Source organism: Salarias fasciatus, chromosome 17 (genome assembly GCF_902148845.1).
Source record: "Salarias fasciatus chromosome 17, fSalaFa1.1, whole genome shotgun sequence".
Classification (NCBI taxonomy): Eukaryota; Metazoa; Chordata; class Actinopteri; order Blenniiformes; family Blenniidae; genus Salarias; species Salarias fasciatus.
Genome location: NC_043761.1, coordinates 13,259,047 through 13,277,303, shown reverse-complemented (window position 1 = coordinate 13,277,303; position 18,257 = coordinate 13,259,047). Strand labels below are relative to the sequence as shown.

Sequence of the window (18,257 nt, the reverse complement as noted above, 5' to 3'; positions counted from 1 at the left end):
CCCGAGGTCCTTTCCTGCCCATTTGCATTCATCCTTCTTAGAGGGGGTGGCGGGCCATGCAATCTGTGCAAATGAGAAAAAGACAAAGTCACAATATGCCGGAGGTAGAGAGAGAGAGAGAGAGAGAGAGAAAGGTACATGTTGTTGCCTGAAACTGGAGACCAGAAGGAAATGAGTCAATCTGGAAAAAGCAGAACAATTTTTTTTTTTTTTTTTTTAAAGTAATAACATAGAATGACTTTGGATTTGGCATATTTAATGCTAATATTTGACCATTTCGTCAGCTCTTTCTAAAAATACAGGTTGTTCTTTCCAAACAATGCAATAACCAGTCATACTGAAAGGAAAAAGTCGATTTGTTGTGGCAAGAGAATAAAAATGAAACGATTTTAAAAAATGTTGAACTTAAATATCTTCAATTAGATGTTACATTTGCTGTGTAATACAGACTTCCTTTTGAGCCTTTAAAGGGGTTCTGGTTCAATTTACAGCTTTCAAAAAGCTAAACTCTTTCATAGGGTTGAAATCCTCAGCATAAGGTTGTAGTTTTCACTTCAACTATGCGGGGAAACTGGGATTTTTGCTACTTTGTTTTGGAGGAGATGGGCCTCACCATCATCCATCTGTTGCCCCTGGTGTCACATGAATTATACACACACATGGAGCGTATGAGTGTGCATGTGTAAGCTGCAATAAGTCAGGGAATTATTACATCCTCCAATATTGGGTGTGATAGAGCGATGGATGTTTTTTGTTTTTTTTTTTTGCTGTAAGCTACACAGATGTTAAATGACAGTGGAAATCTATGCACATGCATGCCCTTGCATTATTATACCCATGCATGCACAAAGTCCTAGTCCTTATCTCCTCCCCAGATCAGCTGAGTTCTCCTCTCAAGGGAATCTGCATTGCACATTTTGGGGTAATTACATTAGATGTGCTTAATCACTGCTTTTTGGACTTTATCTTATAATGATGCAAAGATTAGAACAAAAGAGTGAAAAAAAAGGGAGGGGAAAAAAATATTACACACTGAGCCAAGGGCAAAAGAATTCAGAGACACTCGCTCCCTCTCTGCATTGACTATGTATTTTTCAGCACTTTCATTCTCCCGCTCTGCTCTCTGCAGCCTGCAGGCAACTCCGTGTCAGTCTTGTGTTTCTATGATAGCAGCCCGAATCAGATAAAAAGACTGTTAACCTAGTCCAGGTGGAGTAATGGAATTATGGACCGCCTCGTCTGGAGTGAGACAGACAGTGGGAGTGATGGAGGGGGGGGGGGGGGGGTGGCTGGTGGAGTAATGGACTCCAGAAGAGAAGAGAACAGGAGAGAACAACTAGTTCTGAGTTTTTATTTTACCTGCTTGTTGTCTCTGTTAATATTGACGAGGTCAAACGAGAAGATGTGGTCCTCGGCTCCGACCAGCAGCCTCCCTCGCTCCTCATCCAGCAGGAAGGAGTCGTAACTGGAACTGTTGGCCAAGCCGTTGAAGGTGATGAGGTTACTCGACTCCAGCATCTCTGAAGCACGAGGAGAAAGAAGAGAGATAGAGCATGATTGTTCGGACCGAGAAGCTCGTGTTACGGACGTGTGACACACTTTTGAACCGTGTCTGTGACTGATTGGTTGACGTGCAGAAGTCCTGGGGGAGCTGTCTTGATTCTTGCATGAAAAACTTAATAAGACAGACAATTTATGGGAAATAAAAGGAAATATATAATTTCCTTGATTGAGAACATGCTCAGGATTTTTGGCTGTTGTTTGGAAACTGGCTTTTGACCAAACAAATTCCAGTGAAGGGCTATAAAACCTTGGGAAGACTCGGACTTCCCTGGAAAAAAACTGATTACGCCTATTCACAGGCTGAGCTCCACAGCAACAGATTCAAGACTGACAGAAAGTGACAAAACAAAAATGCCTGAATATTCTTAACAACTTATTTTTAGTCTGAATCACTTATCACCCCTATCACTTTGCTTTCTTGTGTTACTTGTAATAGATTAAAAGTAAATTATTAATTAATTGTAAAACTTCTGTACCTTCAAAAGCTTTCTTTGTCATATATATATATTTTTTTAATTTTCTGGATATCATAAATTGTCTTTGAGTTGTGGTCATGAGAAGTACAGACACCAAACTTCCTCAGCAGTGACAGGATAGATAGAAATAAAAGGGCAAAGCTAGAAAAATGAAACCCATGAATACATGTTGCTTAAAAAAGAAAAAAATAAACATAAACAAAAATCTGTGCCGTGAAAAACTAATTCAAGGCTACGATTTCTTTACACATGAAAATCTATAACAGAATCACTCAATCTGAGAATATCTGTACAACACGCTTTTTCATGCAAGCTTCAGAAAAAAGAAAGAAAGGAAAAAAAAGGAGTACTCCGCCAATCATGCTGTTAAGGAAATGTCATGTTCCTTTAATTGCGTTTCCACTCAGACATTTGCAGACGCTGAAATACGGACACATGTCAGTCAAGGGTAGCGTGAGACATTTTAAATGAACACAGCATGTCTCAATCAGGGACACAGTTCAGACTGTTCAGCCGTGTGATTGGTTGAATAATTCATACCGAGTCAGGGCCAGGGGACACACTTTGTGTAAGTAAGTATGAGTGGCTGTTTCTGTGAATGGGTTATCATGTAAATTAACATTAATGAGCTTGTGCTCGGTGTTTCTTTCATGTGTGTAAAGTCCTGACGTAGGATCCGTTTAGCTGAGAAGAAACTGAGGCGACGCTTGACGACGGGGTAAAGTCGAGCCAGACAGCCGAGAGTCGGTTAAAGTTTAATCACCAAAGATGACTTCCATTAACTTTGGAGGGTCAGGTATCATAAGGGAAAGCAGTTTTATATTAACAATGAAAGACACTCCTTTTTCTCAAAGCAGGTTAACTTTGGATTATGGGAAATTCATGGGCTTATGCAACAGCTTTTATGTCAGGGAAACCAATGTTATGAGTTTGTTGAACGTTGCATTGACTTTACTGCCATGTATTGTTATATGGTCTGCAACTTTTCCCCATAAAACGTCTCGTGTAGAAGAATAGATCACTCTGCAAAATATTTGAGAGAGTCTTGAAAGTGTCATCTGCTGCTCTAGACAGCGCAAACGAAGACAGTTTCAAAAGCCTTTAAACAATGAACATTCAGTGTAGCTCAAGCAGGGGCATCAAACACATTTCAGTTCAGGTGCCACATACAGTACAGCGCAGTTTCATCTTAGTGGGCTGGAAGGGTAACACAGCTATAATAACCTTTAAAATTAATTTTTTCTTAGTTGTGTAAAGATTAAAGCTGATCTATATCAGCAATCTTTCATGGCAGGATCACTTTGTTTGAAAAATCTGTTTTCTCTGAAGTTTTTACATTTTAGTGGGCTGGATTTGGCCCACAGACCTCATGTTTCACACCCCTGCTGTAAAGGAAGACATGCACACATGTGGCAAACAGTCCTGAAGTGCGAACATTTGACTTCAATCTCTGAAACCCGAGCTGGCATGTTTAGAAGATTATCCAGGAGAAAATCATCTGCATTAATCTGAATATACTTTGCTGTATGTCAAACGTTACATGAGATTTAAACTTTCTAAATATTATAACTTCTTTTTTTTTTTTCAATCTTGCATAAACTACAAACAAATTAACAATGAAACTGTCTCACTCCATCGTATGTTCTAGTTTTTAACCATTTACATGATGGAGACTATTAATTGGACAAGTGCCTAAATTAACTTTAATCATTTATGGAAATATAAAAAGCTATTTTCAGGTTGATTAAAAATCTAATTCCACAAAAACTGTCTGTAATCAGTGAATCTTACATTTGTATTTGCCTCTTTAAAACAGAATAATGACATTAACATCAGAAGGTTTGATTTACAACAAAATAAAAGGAAGGTGAAATAATCTGTCGACCATCTGCTTCTGTTTTGTCTATCGAACGCACAACTCTGGAAAAGTCCACCGATAGATCGGCCTCAGATCAGCCGCCATCCATCATCATCAGCGTCACTTCGTAGCATGAACACACACATTGCAAACCAACAAACGTGCAGCGCACACAAAAGCGCCTGTGTCCCTCTCTCCACATATATAAATATATACTTTCGTACACATACATGCAGTCCGGTGGACTGTGATCTCCATGCTCTCGCCACAAAGCTCTGATTGACGGGCTGCTATAGGAGCCATCTGTGCCCACTCACAGTGTGTAAGATCTTGGACATCTGTGTCTCCATAAAAGAAGGGATTGATGGAAAGGGAGACGGAGGAAGTGGTGTGTCGACCATCCCTGCGCAGCCAGTTCTGGCGACACGGGTGAGGGCCGCGAGAGGGAGTGGCCGTCACCTAATAAAGACGGTTGCAGCTCATCTGCGTCAGCCGGGTTTTTGGTTTGAGGCTAAATCTGTGGCTAAAGAAATGGAGTGGGTGGGCGTGGGCATGAATGGAGGTCTGTGGACGTGAGTTTGTGTGAGAATTTGTACCGTACCGCAGATGGATCGAGCGTATGCGTGTGGGTTTCAGTGTGTGTAGGTATAGCCTCCACACTAATCATTACACATTTAAGCGGCTACCGAGGGAGGCGATTCAGAAAGGCTTCGTCGTCACACGGCGGCGTTTTGTTCTGTTTTGATGTCACGTGGGAAGCCAATCAGATACTCTGTTTTTCTCAGTTTACCTATTAGTCATGACAGAGCGGCTTCAGGAAGTGGGTTCAAGAACGGAAGAGAGGAAATGTGATTTCCAGTCAACAGAACGCCAGAGGAGGTCTTCTTATGTTTCAACTATGGAGAAAAGGGGAAAAACCATGGATGTGACAGAAAGTCAAGATACTTAAAAATAAAATATTAGTTTAGGAATAAAAATATTAGTGAGATCCTGAAAGATGAAGAAACAGTAAGTGGAGAAACTAGATAGTGTCTCGAAACTGACCCCCTTTTTTTTTTTTTCTAAACTTTTAAACACTGCCAGCTTTTCTCCGAATTAAATGAACTTTATCGTCTGAAAGTGAGTCGAAGCCAGATGCCAGGACTGCGGTCCAAAACGGGGTCCATCAAGAAAAGTTTCCCCCAGATGGGCCCGAGCAAAAAAAAAAAAAAAAGGGAAAAAAAGAAAACAGACACACATATTTCAACACGTGGTGATCTCTGACAAAGACAAGGTGGCCTATGCACACAAAAAAACACACACAGACGTTTTATCTGGGCCGGGATCTACTGTGGTTTGGAAAATCGGAGGAACTGGGGCGTGAGCACCTAAGGACCTCCAACCTAAACACAGACACGCTCATTTGGAAATGGGAGCACATGAAGACTGAGCGCCTACAGCCCAGCTCATACAAAATATAGTAACCAGGCAAAGGGCACGCACACACACACACACATGTTCGGCTAATGTATACAAAGAACATATGCGCACTCATGGGCACATACACGCAAAGCAAGACAGGTTCAACTTGAACTCCATTTTCAAAATGCTAATACATGCACACACACACACACACACACGCGCACACACACACACACACACACACACACACGCATGTCTTCCCAGTTTAAATTGTAATCCAATCAGAATTTCTGCTTATGCAGCACAAACTACTAGTACAGCGAGCACACTCAGCAGCTTCCACTTCGAATACACTCCCCGGTCCTGGACCCTCGGAGACACACACAAGTGACACAGTCCTCCAACTTCATCCAACTCCCCTAATGTGCTACACACACACACACACACACACACACACACCAAATGTCACCCTCAATGCAGTGTGTATAGAGGAGTCGCCGAGAACGAACATTTAAACCAATCTTAATGTGCATTTTACACATCTCTCTATTTCTATTGCGCTCTATTCATCGTGCACGCACACACACACTTTCTCTTGTTGCATATATTTTCTGTGGTCTTCTTCAATCACACCTTTTGTCTTTTGCACACGAGGACACAATGCCCCGTGTCAACAACAGCTCCTGACATACACATGCATGCACAGTGTGTCTGTTTTTCAGTTCAGTTCATAACATCATGTTAACAGACGGCTGTTTGAAAGAAGTATTTTGCATTTTATCGTATACCTTTATCTACATATTCATAAAATCCCACAACATGTTGGTTGCACTTAATCACTTCCACGTTCACATGTTGTATAATCAAGGACAGAGCTTGAAACCGGCAAATAAAGGCAATTCATTCAAATAAATTACCATTTGTCCCTCTGTCATGCTCCATTATGGAAAATAACCTGGCTCTTGTCTTAAAAAGCTTGGGGGGGGGGGGAAAAGAGAGAGAGAGAGAAAGAGAGAAAAAAAAGCTACATTCAAAATTCAAGTGCAATTGTCTGTGGAGTACTCTTCACTCCCCCATTCTCCGAACAGGCAGGCGTTTTAGACGCCTACATGCCACGCAATAGGAGAATAATGAAACCGCATGAAAGGAAGGCGACAGGGCATTAAATTATGTTTATCCCAACGTGTGTACGTGCAACTGTGTGTGTTTGAGTGACACGAAACATAAAAGCCTGACGGAGGAAAACACTTGACTGAGATTCAACAGATGGATAATATTCCATTAAAATAATGCAGCTCTTTTCAAGTGTTTTTCTTGCTCATGTATACGGGGAACGCTCAACAAGCAGACAAGTTTTCAATATGCAAAAAAAAAAAAAAAAGCTCTTTGAATCGCACATTTCACTTGTTCATTTCATGTTCGCTCGCACCTTTTGTGCAGCTGCTGCAAAGCACATCACTCAGACCATATGTTTGCACGTGTGAAAGACTCTGCAAATGACTGAAGACGAGGCTACAACTGCAGTGATGAGCCGGGATAGAAACAGATGAAAAGAAAATGGCAGCTCAAAAGGAAGTGGCGCCGAGAACTGCCGCACGTTTATTTTTTTCGAATACAAGGCCTTACTTCAGAAAAAGCAGAGACACGCAGCACTGTAATATCTGCCTCGGTTTGGCTTGGCATGTCGACGTCCGCCTCCCAAAGCTTTTCTTTTCTCTCCGTGTGTGGTGCGGCGTACATTTTGCCGCTCTCACGACGGCCTCGGCCACAAAACACAGGTGTTAGCGGAGGGAGAGAGAGAGTGAGAGAGAGAGAGAGACGGCCGCCCCATGGAAATTTGCAGAGGGCTTTGCTTAACAAAGTGTTCAAATATTATCCTAAGCTCAAGGATATCCACACATGCCTCAAAAGTTCACCTCCCCTCCTTCTTTTTTCCTCCCTCTCTGTCTAAGCACAGTAGCAGGTGTGGGCTGGTTGCCATGGCGACTGTCTGTACAACACAACCTGGGCCGTTGCGCTTCTCATTCAGGTGCAGCTGAGTGACACCTCAGACGGGAAATGTGCTACCTTACACACAGTGCCATGAACTCCACAATTAGGCGGCGCTCCCTTGTGCATGTCAATCCTCGCCAGATGAGAGCAGGAGCGTGAACGAAGTGCACTGACTGATCAGTCAGAAGGACCGGGGCGTGCTGTCGAAATAAGTCGTCCTTTTGTTTCCTGTTTCATCATTTGTGTAACTTACATTTCTTGATGTTCAGATGAGCTTAACGTAGCGTCAGACTTCCTTACACCAAACGGACTTAACTTATGCGCCACATTTGCAATCCGCCAGCCACTCACACATTCACACACTTCTGGGAGCAATTGGAGGATCAGTATTTGTCCCAAGGACACTTCAACACGTGGCCAGGATGACACGGATGATCGAACCACCATCAGTGGGATTGGAAAACTGTCCATTCTACCAGCTGAGCCAAAGCTGCCCTCATATTAAATCCAACCACGGAACGAAATTCAGTTTTTAACGAATATTAAACTTGAAAGGAATGTGACTATTAAATCATTTCAAACTGCACCTGGAAAAAATATCTTTGAGATAAAACTATGTCAGAATTTAAAGTGAATTTGAAATTAAACTAGTTAGACTGTGCTGAATCGCAGCCATAAATCCACTGTAAGAAAGGCAGTAGATCTGCTCATCTTTGGTTTTCTAAAATATTCCAGTGAAGCCAAACACTAGTGGTCACACCCACTCTCACCAACACAACTTCTATATTTTTTATTTTATTTTTTTTTATTGCTATGTGGAGCAGCACTGCAGAGATTTCCCCTCTGGGATGAGTAAAGTATTTCTAAAAGTTTTTTTTCTTTTAAAGTATTGAAGTTCACGTCGATTCACAGTCTGATCAGCATTCCACTTTTCAGATGTTTCCTCTAATGGAAAAATATTTAATCTTACTCATATAACAGAAAGCCCAGGTCTCCTTACTACTGCCTCGCTGTAAGTCACAAATCTGCCACTGTTGCCATAATAATACTAGTTTTTTCAGAATGAAGAGGAGCCTTCTCTGATTCTAAATCTGTTTGACACAGATTCACTTCAGATAAAAACCTAATTCATCCTATCCTGAAGTGACTCATAAGCGTCATTTAATGAGACACTTAATGTCTTATTTTCTCGTGTGAAGATGACTCAGTGGATGTTCAAACATAGAATATGTATCAAAGGGACTAATAAGAAAAATGTGACCAGATGAATAACTGGACTATGTGCTGAAATTCAGCGTACAGCCCCATTCATCTTCCTCAACCTAAAATCTTGGACTCCCTTGTCATCACATGACATTCCGATTTTCCCTGGAGAGTAAGAGAGACAGAGCAAGGAGGGATACCGAACACAAGGGCAGTGTATACTAGAAGGTTTGACAAGAGGAGAGAGGCAGAGAGAGAAACAGGCTGGGAGACAGAGACAAAAAAAAAACAACTCGAAATCAGGGATAATGACAGAAAACTGAGGCAGAAACATGAGTGCAGACGAAAAAAGCTCCCCGTACAACAAACGAGGTTGAATATGGAACCGTTTCATTAGTGTGTGTCTCCTCCTGTCATTGGACGGCTGGGCCACAGACCAGCTCTGTGACCACAGACGGCTCGAGGGCTGGCCATGACTACCACAGCGAGCCCACTCACACACCACTAAATGCTCATGATACAACCAGGCTGCTCAGTTCTCTCCGGTCCTTGTTACTTTTAGGGAAAACTCCCACAGACGCGGGCACACATTCAAATATACGCAGTGATTTTAGTACGTAAACACAATTACCGATCGGAACGTGCTTGAGTGTGAACAAACGGAATAGGTTGAGTGTGCCGACGCACAAATTCACAAATCGCATTCTCCTGCCAAGCCGTGCAGGGGAAGGTAGCGCTATCAGCAGGCAGCTTGACGGACGGACTTTGAGGGGAACCAGGCTGTGGTTATCGTGGTCATGTCTGGAGCCACTGCCTGTTAGTGCAGGCTGTCAGCTGTACGCTGGAGCTGAATGTCAGCTCCGCGATTTTATTACAAATTAATGAGGCAAGGGAAGCTATCCCAGTGTGTCCCAGGCAAACTGTGACAGCAAACACAATTATGCGACATAGAGACACTTGAACACAAACCCCAGTCTGCACACAATTATTTACAGATATTTCTATATGGAACAAGCATTTCCAAACTAATGTGTTCAGTTCATTAGATGCATTTGACCTTTAGAGCTCTCGAGATCTATTATAATTAATAAAACCTCATGTATAAATGATCAAGACGACTTCTCAAAGCGGCGAGTATGACATTTAAGAAGTTTTTTTCTTTTATAATCCCTTATTTTAGCTCACGGTGCTGCTGGTAAATATGAGAGAAAAATATTTTAGAAAAAGCTAAGTAAGTAAATGATATATAACCTATTTTACAATTACTTCCAAGTATCTTTTAATTACTTAAATCAGTCGGTTAGCACTACAAATCCTTTTTAGCATCGGTTCTCGGTTAGAATTAAAGTCATGACAAGATTCGGTCCCTCCATTTTTTTGTCTGCCACTCCCCTTTCCTCATGTGTCTCTCTGTTGTTTGCGAGTCCTTCAGTCTGTCTTTCGGCAAAGATGTCCCTCTCATTTGTAACTCGACTCTCGCTCAGATTGAATGGTGCACCCTTTTTCTCCATCTGACTGACAAGACTTAGCAGGTGGCGGGACCCATTCATACCCGCCGTTCAGCAATCTGCACCATGCTGTAACCCAAGCCTTCATCCCAAACACAGATGCAAAGACACGGGATATTTTTCCTGCGCTGCATGCCCGTACAGTGCTTATGTACACACACACACAAAAATGTACACTGAGCATACACAATTTGCTAAGCGCATGCAAGCGGGGATCTTAAAGCAAACACGAACAGCACTGAGACCGCCTCCTCTTGTGGTCTTTGAGTACACATCCAGATTGTTTTTGATAGCAATTGCAGATTCAATAGAGGCAAATGGGAGCATACAAACACTTTATGAACGCTGAGAGAAATATACTTGGCTCCAAAACACAAACAAAGGGTCGTAAAACGCAGCGTTTACACCCAGAGTAACGCTAATACGCTTTAATTTTCATTCCTGCATTAGCTCAAATTCTATACACTGAAATGAAATTGCGAAGCAGCGAAGAGCCTGGTTTTCCAGTGATTTTGATGAATGGCTTTTTGTTTTCCAAGTGGAGTTGTGCCATTGCACAATTATCTGCGGATTGTCAGTGCGAATGCGCGCTTCCACACACATTGATCACACCATCTTTCAACTTGTGGATGAGGGTGGTGGGAGCTCACCAAACACTGCGGTCAAGTTTGTGACTCAGTGCGAGGAAATGTAATATATTCAGATGCGACATGGCGGCATTGTCAAAAAAAAAATGCGAAGCCGCTGCAAAACATCGGTTTACACTGGTGGAATGAGGCCGTGAGGGCAGCCGTGTGTGTGTGTGTGTGTGTGTGTGTGTGTGTGTGTGTGTGTGTGTGTGTGTGTGTGTGCAAATATGAGTTGAAAAGGATAGCCAAAAGATATGTATCAAGTGAGCTGCAATCAAAGAGACAGGAAAAGAAGACAAGCAAAAAAAAAAAGAAAACGACACACACACACACGGCATGATTGAAGATTGGACTTAAGGTCTGCGGTGTGGTGGTTTCCTTGAGAAGCGACTGAGCCGTAGGAAGAGGAGGGAGCGAGAGAGAGAGAGAGAGAGAGTTGGAGGCAGACATCTCCAAAGTTGGCGCGTTGTGAGAACACCTTATAATTATCGACATCCGCTCTGTCAGCCGAAGCCCACAGAACGGACAGACACAGCAGCGAGATACTGGGAGCCCGGCGCTCACGTGCTCATTCACATATCAAATTATAAACAGGGGAGGGAAAGAAGAAGAAGAAGAAAAAAAAAAAAGGCAGCTGATGAACCGGCACGTATGCAAACATCCACAAACATTCAGAGTGTCTGTATTTTACCAGCCAAGCAGGCACACCCACGCACAAACAACACACACACACACACACACACACACGCACACACAGAGCCGGGCTTATTACGGGGCCGAGTCCAGACTGCGTTGAGTGCGGTTCCACACAAAGTGTCTATTTTAAAAAGGTTGTAAGCCAATTCCAGATTCTCCTTCTATCTTTCCTCCTCGGTTCCACCCATCGAGCCGACATGGGGCGGCCGAGGTGGCATCAAGAGGTCACCCAGCATCCTCCATAATTACCCACACTGAGAGTAAATATCAGGTTGTTTAACGAGAGCTTTTAAGTTTTAAAGTCCTGCTCTCAGGCTCCTTTTTTGGCAAACGAAACGAGTCACACTTTTTTCATTGCCACAAATTCAGCCCCCCACGTACAACATATGCATTCCTCGTGTTCTGTACGTGCCTGGGTTGACCTTTAGGGGTCAGTGTTCCTCCTGATGCCCGCTCAGTGCCGCTCATTGATTGAGTTCAGGAATGCGATTGTGTGCTGGTATGTATTGATCCACTGGAGGACGTCACTGTTTTATCCTCGTCATTCATATAATGCCGTGTTGCAGCAGTGTTGAGTGTCGTTGTGGAAGATTATAATACTGAAACTGATAGTTTTATTATGTCGAGATTGATGGTTTCCTCAAGGTGATAATGACTCATTTTTAAGGGGAGATCGCTCCCATTTCATCTCTGCACCGCATTAATTCACATTGGTTGTTTACACGGATCGAACGGTGATGAAATGATATCAAGCGTATTACATTTTCTGAGCGAGATTATTTTAACTTGGACTTGAGTTTCACCTTCTGCCTCCCACGCCTTATGTTACCAGTCAAGACGAAGAAAGTAAGTGCTATTTTAGTCCCAAGGAGAAGAGAAAATCATTAACTCTTGTGATCATCGCTGTGTCCCCATGAAGCCGGATCCTTTTTGCTCAATGTCTAACTGACCCCACTGGGAAATCATTTACTCTGCACTCGCGCTGCCGTCCGTCCCTCGAGAGGTCATTTTATCTTCCTGTCTCCATTTCTCTGTCGTTGTCTCTCAATCTGCTCACTCTGCAGTAGCGGGTTTGTCCTTTCCTAAAGAAGAAAATCGCTCACCCCTGTGTATGAGCACGAGTCCCTGGAGGCGGGTCATCAGCACTCATCTGAGGATGATTTCTTAAGGACGCCTGCTCTCATGATCTATGTTTATTTGAGTGCTCTAAATCACAGATCCTACTACTTAACATGACTGAGTTCAAGTATCCTTTTTTTTTTTTTTTTTTTTTTTTTTTTGCTAATGTGATCGTCCCACACTTGGTTGGACTTTAGCTTGGCGCTGGTGTGACTCTCCTTCCCAGGAGGATTCCTCCTTGTTGTTTATTTGACTTAATTACTATGCAGGCTTCACGTAGGGAGAGGAGGAGGGGGCGAGTGACACTTTACTTAACGACCCAGCCTCCCTTCCCTTTGCGTCATCTACTGTACGTCTGCCAGCTTTTCCTTCATTAAAAGCGAATCCAGTCCCGCTCCGCCATCAATACCACCATCCTCCCCCCTCTTTTCCTCCCTCCATCCGCTACAATGTGGGTGTTAACTGAATATTGTCTCCTGACAGACATCAAGAGAGCCATCAAACACCTGTGGGCCGGAGACACAGGCGCAGATGCTGGCGAGCGATGACACACAAAGAGAGCGGCGCACAATACACGCTCATGCCTTTACACCCCACAGTCAGTCACACTGTGACACACACACACACACACACACGTACACAGACTGCACTCAGCCATAATCATAGAAACACTGATGTAACTTGATAAAACAAAATCATATATAATGATCTATACATTTGTGCATATAGAGTCTCAATATGTACCTATATTTAAATATATATGAGGACTTGCAAGACCTGACACATTTTTGCTGAAGCGCACACAGACGAACATACCGAGATACCACTTTACAGTCGAAGGGGAAGAAATCACAAGAGAGGGTGTTGAGTCCTCACACCAAGATGTGGCAAGAACATTCACACGAGCGCATGCACACACACACACGTTCACAACAAGGCTTTTGTGTACTTTCTTAGCAAAAAAAATAATCCACAAAAGTACATCTATCATAACAGGCTACTCTTCCCCCAGCAGACCTGCTCTGCGGCTCGCAGGTCGACGACACACACCCATCACTCACTCAGCGGCTCAACGCAGACTTTGATGCTTGATGACATTTCTCTTGTCTCGCACTGTTGTCAGCAACGTGTTCGCTCGTCAGACCGAACAGTGGAGAGGATCACAAAAGGGGGCAGGAGGGAAGTATATTCACATTCTTTAAACAGATGGCTGTGTAAAGAAGAGATGACATTTTCTCATCGTGCCTCGAGGCTTGGCTTCGTGTGAGCTGACATGATGGAGCTCGGGGGATATATATGACGCCTGGCAGGTAAAGTTCAACTATCGTTCCCCCCCAAGATTTATTTTGTTCACATGGTAAATGCATGTCAGCACCCTTTAAGATCTCACACCATGGCATGCAGACCACGTGGAATGGTTTGAATACTTGAAAGTCTTTTTATAAAATTTGGAACATATGCAATCATGCAATCATGTACATTTGGAGGCTGAAAGGGTGAGGATAATATACTACGCCAAAATTACAAAGTGAAGAATAAAGCATGCCATATAGCGGGCCTCTAAACACAAGTTACACTATATGTTTTTTTCTAAAGATAGAAAATGAATTAGTGAAAAACATCACATTCACCCTCTTTAAGACTGAAGTCTGATTTTTCTCTCAACGCGCAGAGGACTCGAGTGAGGACCCGAACCTTTGGGTGACACTCAAACGCACGAGCCGGACTTTGAACCGCACTCCAGTGTTCTTAGCGACGGCACATCAGCCTGTTTATAAATTTTCAGAGAGAATTTTTTTCACGAGGCGAACGGGACCAAAATAAAGAGTCGAGAGACCACACTCTCAGCTCTATACTTTCGGTCATGTTTTAGGACAAAGAACCACAATAGCCTGCTTCACTGACATTAAAAAGCAAAAAAAAAAAAAAAACTTCCCAAAATATGCCAAATATGTTGCCAGTTATTTCTAGCTGAGATGAAAAGTCTGCTATTACAAAGAGCCTGATTTAGTGTGGGGTGTGAGAGAGGAGACGAGACACAGAGAGAAAGAGAGGGAGAGAGAGAGAGAGAAAGAGGGAGGAGAGGAAGAGCCGGCGCTCCGCAGTCTCCCCTCAAAATAACACAGAAGGAGAGAGAATAACATGTTTGCTGAATACGTCAAAAAACTTACACGTGCACGATATAAAAAGGCAAATGAATTCCCTTTTACACTCTAGTGATATGTTAAAAAAAAAAAACAAAAACAAATGGCTGAATTTTTTCCCTTTTCTGGTTCAAGAATAAAGGCAATAAATGCTTGAAAAAGAGCACCTCTCCAACTGTTGGATCCATTTAGGAAACAATAATGAGAAGTCGAGAAGCTTGACTGGCCCCTTGAAGGAGGGCTCTGTGTCACGACCGAAGCAGATCCCCCCTTTTCTCAGAGTTTTTGGGACAGAAGCCATTAAAACAGAGGCTGTGCTGCCTTTTCAGAGCACTTACCAGGGCTGTGCAGTGCTAACAGAAGGGGACAGCACCAAGGGAAAATTGGTACAGGGGCCAATGTATACATTTAACTTCAGGCAAGAGCCGTCCTAAAGCATATGGAACCAATCCGACCATTTGTAAGAACAGTGAATTCTGAGAGCAAAAGGAAAAGGGTGAGTTAATGGGAGAGAGGGATACAAGAGGTGAGGCATAGAGTTATATCCTGCATGCTGACCAAGAGGGAGGAAGAGTGAATGAGACAATTGCAGAGGCAGAAATAGTCACAGGGAAAAAAAAAAGAGGAAGAAAAGGAGAATACTACACATGAGAGAGAAATGAAAAGAAAGGCATAAAAGAACACCCGTGGGCAAGAAAAATAAAGTAGACGAGCCGGTCTCGGCTAAAAGCACCAGCGGCCACGGCGGTCCCAAACCACCTGGAGTCAGGGGAGAGCGGAGAATGGGCTTACCCTTGTATGACAGCTTTAGCCTGGGTACGTTGTGCTTGGGCTCCGCTCCTCTCCCCGGCTGCACCGCCCCGCACAGCAGCACTACAATCCCAAGCAGGTAATCCATGGTGCTGGAGTGCTGCTGGCCGGCCTCCGGACCAGGGGGCACTCACAGCCCGACCGGTGCCCCGAGATGGGTATCCTCCGCTGGGGTCCGCCAAGCCCGGAGAGTCCTGAAAGTAGAGGTTCCAGGGAGGGGAGCACAAATCCTGGCCGAGCCTCCCAGCTCAGAGTGCAGACGGTGGGAGGTGGGGGACTTCTCTCAGCGTGAAGCCGGTGGAGGGGTGCCGCTCACATGGCTCCCCGAGTGGAGGTCCAGGCTATATGGTCCTTTGGCTTATCTGTCCTCCTCCAGGTGAAGCCTCAGCAGGGCTTCAGCTCTGCTTGGCTGAGTGGAGAATCAGGAAGGAGTATAAAGGTAAATCGAACCACTTATCCACAATAGTAAAGCTACCCTTTTTTAAAATTTTATCTCTGTCTTCTTCTCTTTGAGCAGACACTCACGGCAACCCTCTAATCCTTGTGTGCAGCTCCACCAGACTGCGAGGGAGAGAGAGAAAGAGAGAGAGAGCTGCACCATCCACGGGAAGAGAGGGGAGGGGAGGGAGAGCAGCTGAGAGACAGAGGGAGTGCTGGAGATAGAGAGAGAGAGAGAGAGAGAGGGGCGGTATGACTTGGGAGCCGTGATGAAGCCAATGTAGTGGATAGGAAGTATTGTGAATGGTTCGGTTTTTATCGTGTTCAGCCTTCCCCTCCTATTTCCTTTTTTATTAGTCATCATTTCTTCACAGCCTATAAATCTCACTTTTCCCACTCCAAAACTCTTTCGCTCCCTTTTTAAGGTCTTCTGCCACGCACGGTCTCCAGTCATATATTTAATTTATTTGAGTTTTATCACCGAGGTGCCCTTATCACCCTCATTCGCCAAGTCTGAGGAAAGGGAAGCGGCGGCTTCCGAGCACTTTTCTCTCAGTAAGTCAAATAAAGTCAATCAAAGAAAACTTCAGCAGCCTGAAGGAAGGATTTTTAATACATTTGGAAACATAGTCTGTGATTGAAGTGTCACCTGTTCAAGGTGTATCCTGCTTTTGCCCACAGTCAGCTGGGATCTTTGTCCAATTAAAGGTTTTTAAGGGTTTTCTTAAAGCAGAAGGGTCTCATAAAAGACTGTCAAATGTTTTGTGATTGGATCAACATTGGAAACCCGTTAAGATTCCTATATTTAAACAGAGATCAAAATTCACAGCACACAATAGTTGTAATCTAAGGAAAACATTTGCTTAAAACATAATTTGAATTTTAAGTGAACATATTCAATGTTGGAACATGCACAACCTTACATGTACTTTTCTTATATATTTTCAGATTTTGTATCTTGAAGTTTCTTCTGGAGTTTTGCTACTTTTCTGATTATACAGTTCCTACAGAAAGGAAGTCCTCCTTTAAACCACACCTGACATGAGCCTCTCGCTGAACGGCGATTAACACATACAGATAAGACAAGATAAGATAAGAAGAGATACAATGCAACAGGATTAGATGAGATAAGGCAAAATACACGCTTCATGAATCTGACCAAGCTTAAATTTGCAGTTTCACAGAAGCTCAAAGCAAACATAGGGAAAGAAGAAGTAAGGTTGAAAAAAGGAGACACTTATTAAATGAGTTCATTAAAATATATTTCCTTTTAAATAGAGGTTACGACACTGTGGGTGACAATATAAGACACTACACCTGTAGTGTCTCTAATAAAATTTAAAAGCACTGCAAATCACACAGTGTGCTTCTCCGAGACTTTTGAAGTGAAGTTTGGGATTAGGAGGGTTTGGGAGGTCAGTAAGAATTGAGTTCCACATGAGAAAAAGCAGCCATGGCCCAGGGAAAAGTTCAGAGAAATAAATCAAGAGCAGGAAAAACGGAACAACAGTGTCTAATGTCTATAATAGCTATATCATGTATAGAAAATCCCCGCTTTCAACAAAGTAGATTAAAAGGAAGATTACTTTAAAAGAATGGTCTCTAATGTCAGGAGTTTAGAAAAACCTGACACATAAATTACAAAGTCACATTTTTCCCACACAGAGCAGAGCCTTCGCGTGTGTTTCTGACTTATCCAGATGAAACCTAACGGTTGAAGAGAACACATGCTGGTAGTTAACCTGTATCGTCTGAGACGGATCCTGTCTCTGGTAAAGTCGTTCACATCAGCGAGGCAGGTCAACAGGACTCCCCCCTCCTTCTCTTAAGCCCCGCAGGCCAATGCAGGTGCTGGTGTGTGTGTGTATGTGTGCGTGTGTGCGTATGTGCTTCCTCTGTGGGGTGACAGAGCAGTGGCGAGGTGATAAAAGCTTTGATAAACAGAAGTGCTGATGTGTCAACTCACACACCTCAAGTCACTAAAGGAAAACAAACCGAAGGCTGGACGCTATGTAGAGCTTTCTCACTGTAACTCCGACTGAACTGCTTCCTCCAGCTTCTAAAGTTTCACTCCATTAGAATGACGGCAGCTGTACTGTGAAAAGTAAAAGGCTACATTTTAGGGTAATGTTTGTTTTATAAAACCTGGCTGGATAAGTCTGGAAAACAAACACTCAACAACTTCTAATTCTGTTTTATCACTGTTCCGAAAGAAAACTCTAAAATAATTCGCCAGTGTTCATAATGTGCCGATATACCGGTTAAAATAGCCATGATCACTCAATGTTTCCTGATGAAGGAAAGTTCTATGATCATCCATCCACGTTTTATATCACCTTTATATCACTCAGCGAGGCTGGAGCCAATCCCATCTGTCTGTGGGTGAAGGCAAGGTACAGTCCATCACAGGGCGAACATCT

The 18,257-nt window shown here is 43.2% G+C and overlaps 1 protein-coding gene across 1 annotated transcript in view; it reads right to left on the bottom strand.

Annotated features, from left to right (window-relative positions):
• sema3aa (sema domain, immunoglobulin domain (Ig), short basic domain, secreted, (semaphorin) 3Aa) overlaps positions 1-15,487 on the bottom strand; it is a 30,587-nt gene extending 15,100 nt beyond the window's left edge. The window contains exons 1-3 of the mRNA XM_030113227.1: positions 15,382-15,487; positions 1,360-1,520; positions 1-63 (exon numbers count right to left, since the gene is read on the bottom strand). Of these exons, the coding sequence (XP_029969087.1) occupies positions 1-63; positions 1,360-1,520; positions 15,382-15,487 (330 nt within the window). The remainder of the gene's footprint in view (positions 64-1,359; positions 1,521-15,381) is intronic.
• Between the last annotated feature and the right edge of the window lie 2,770 nt (positions 15,488-18,257).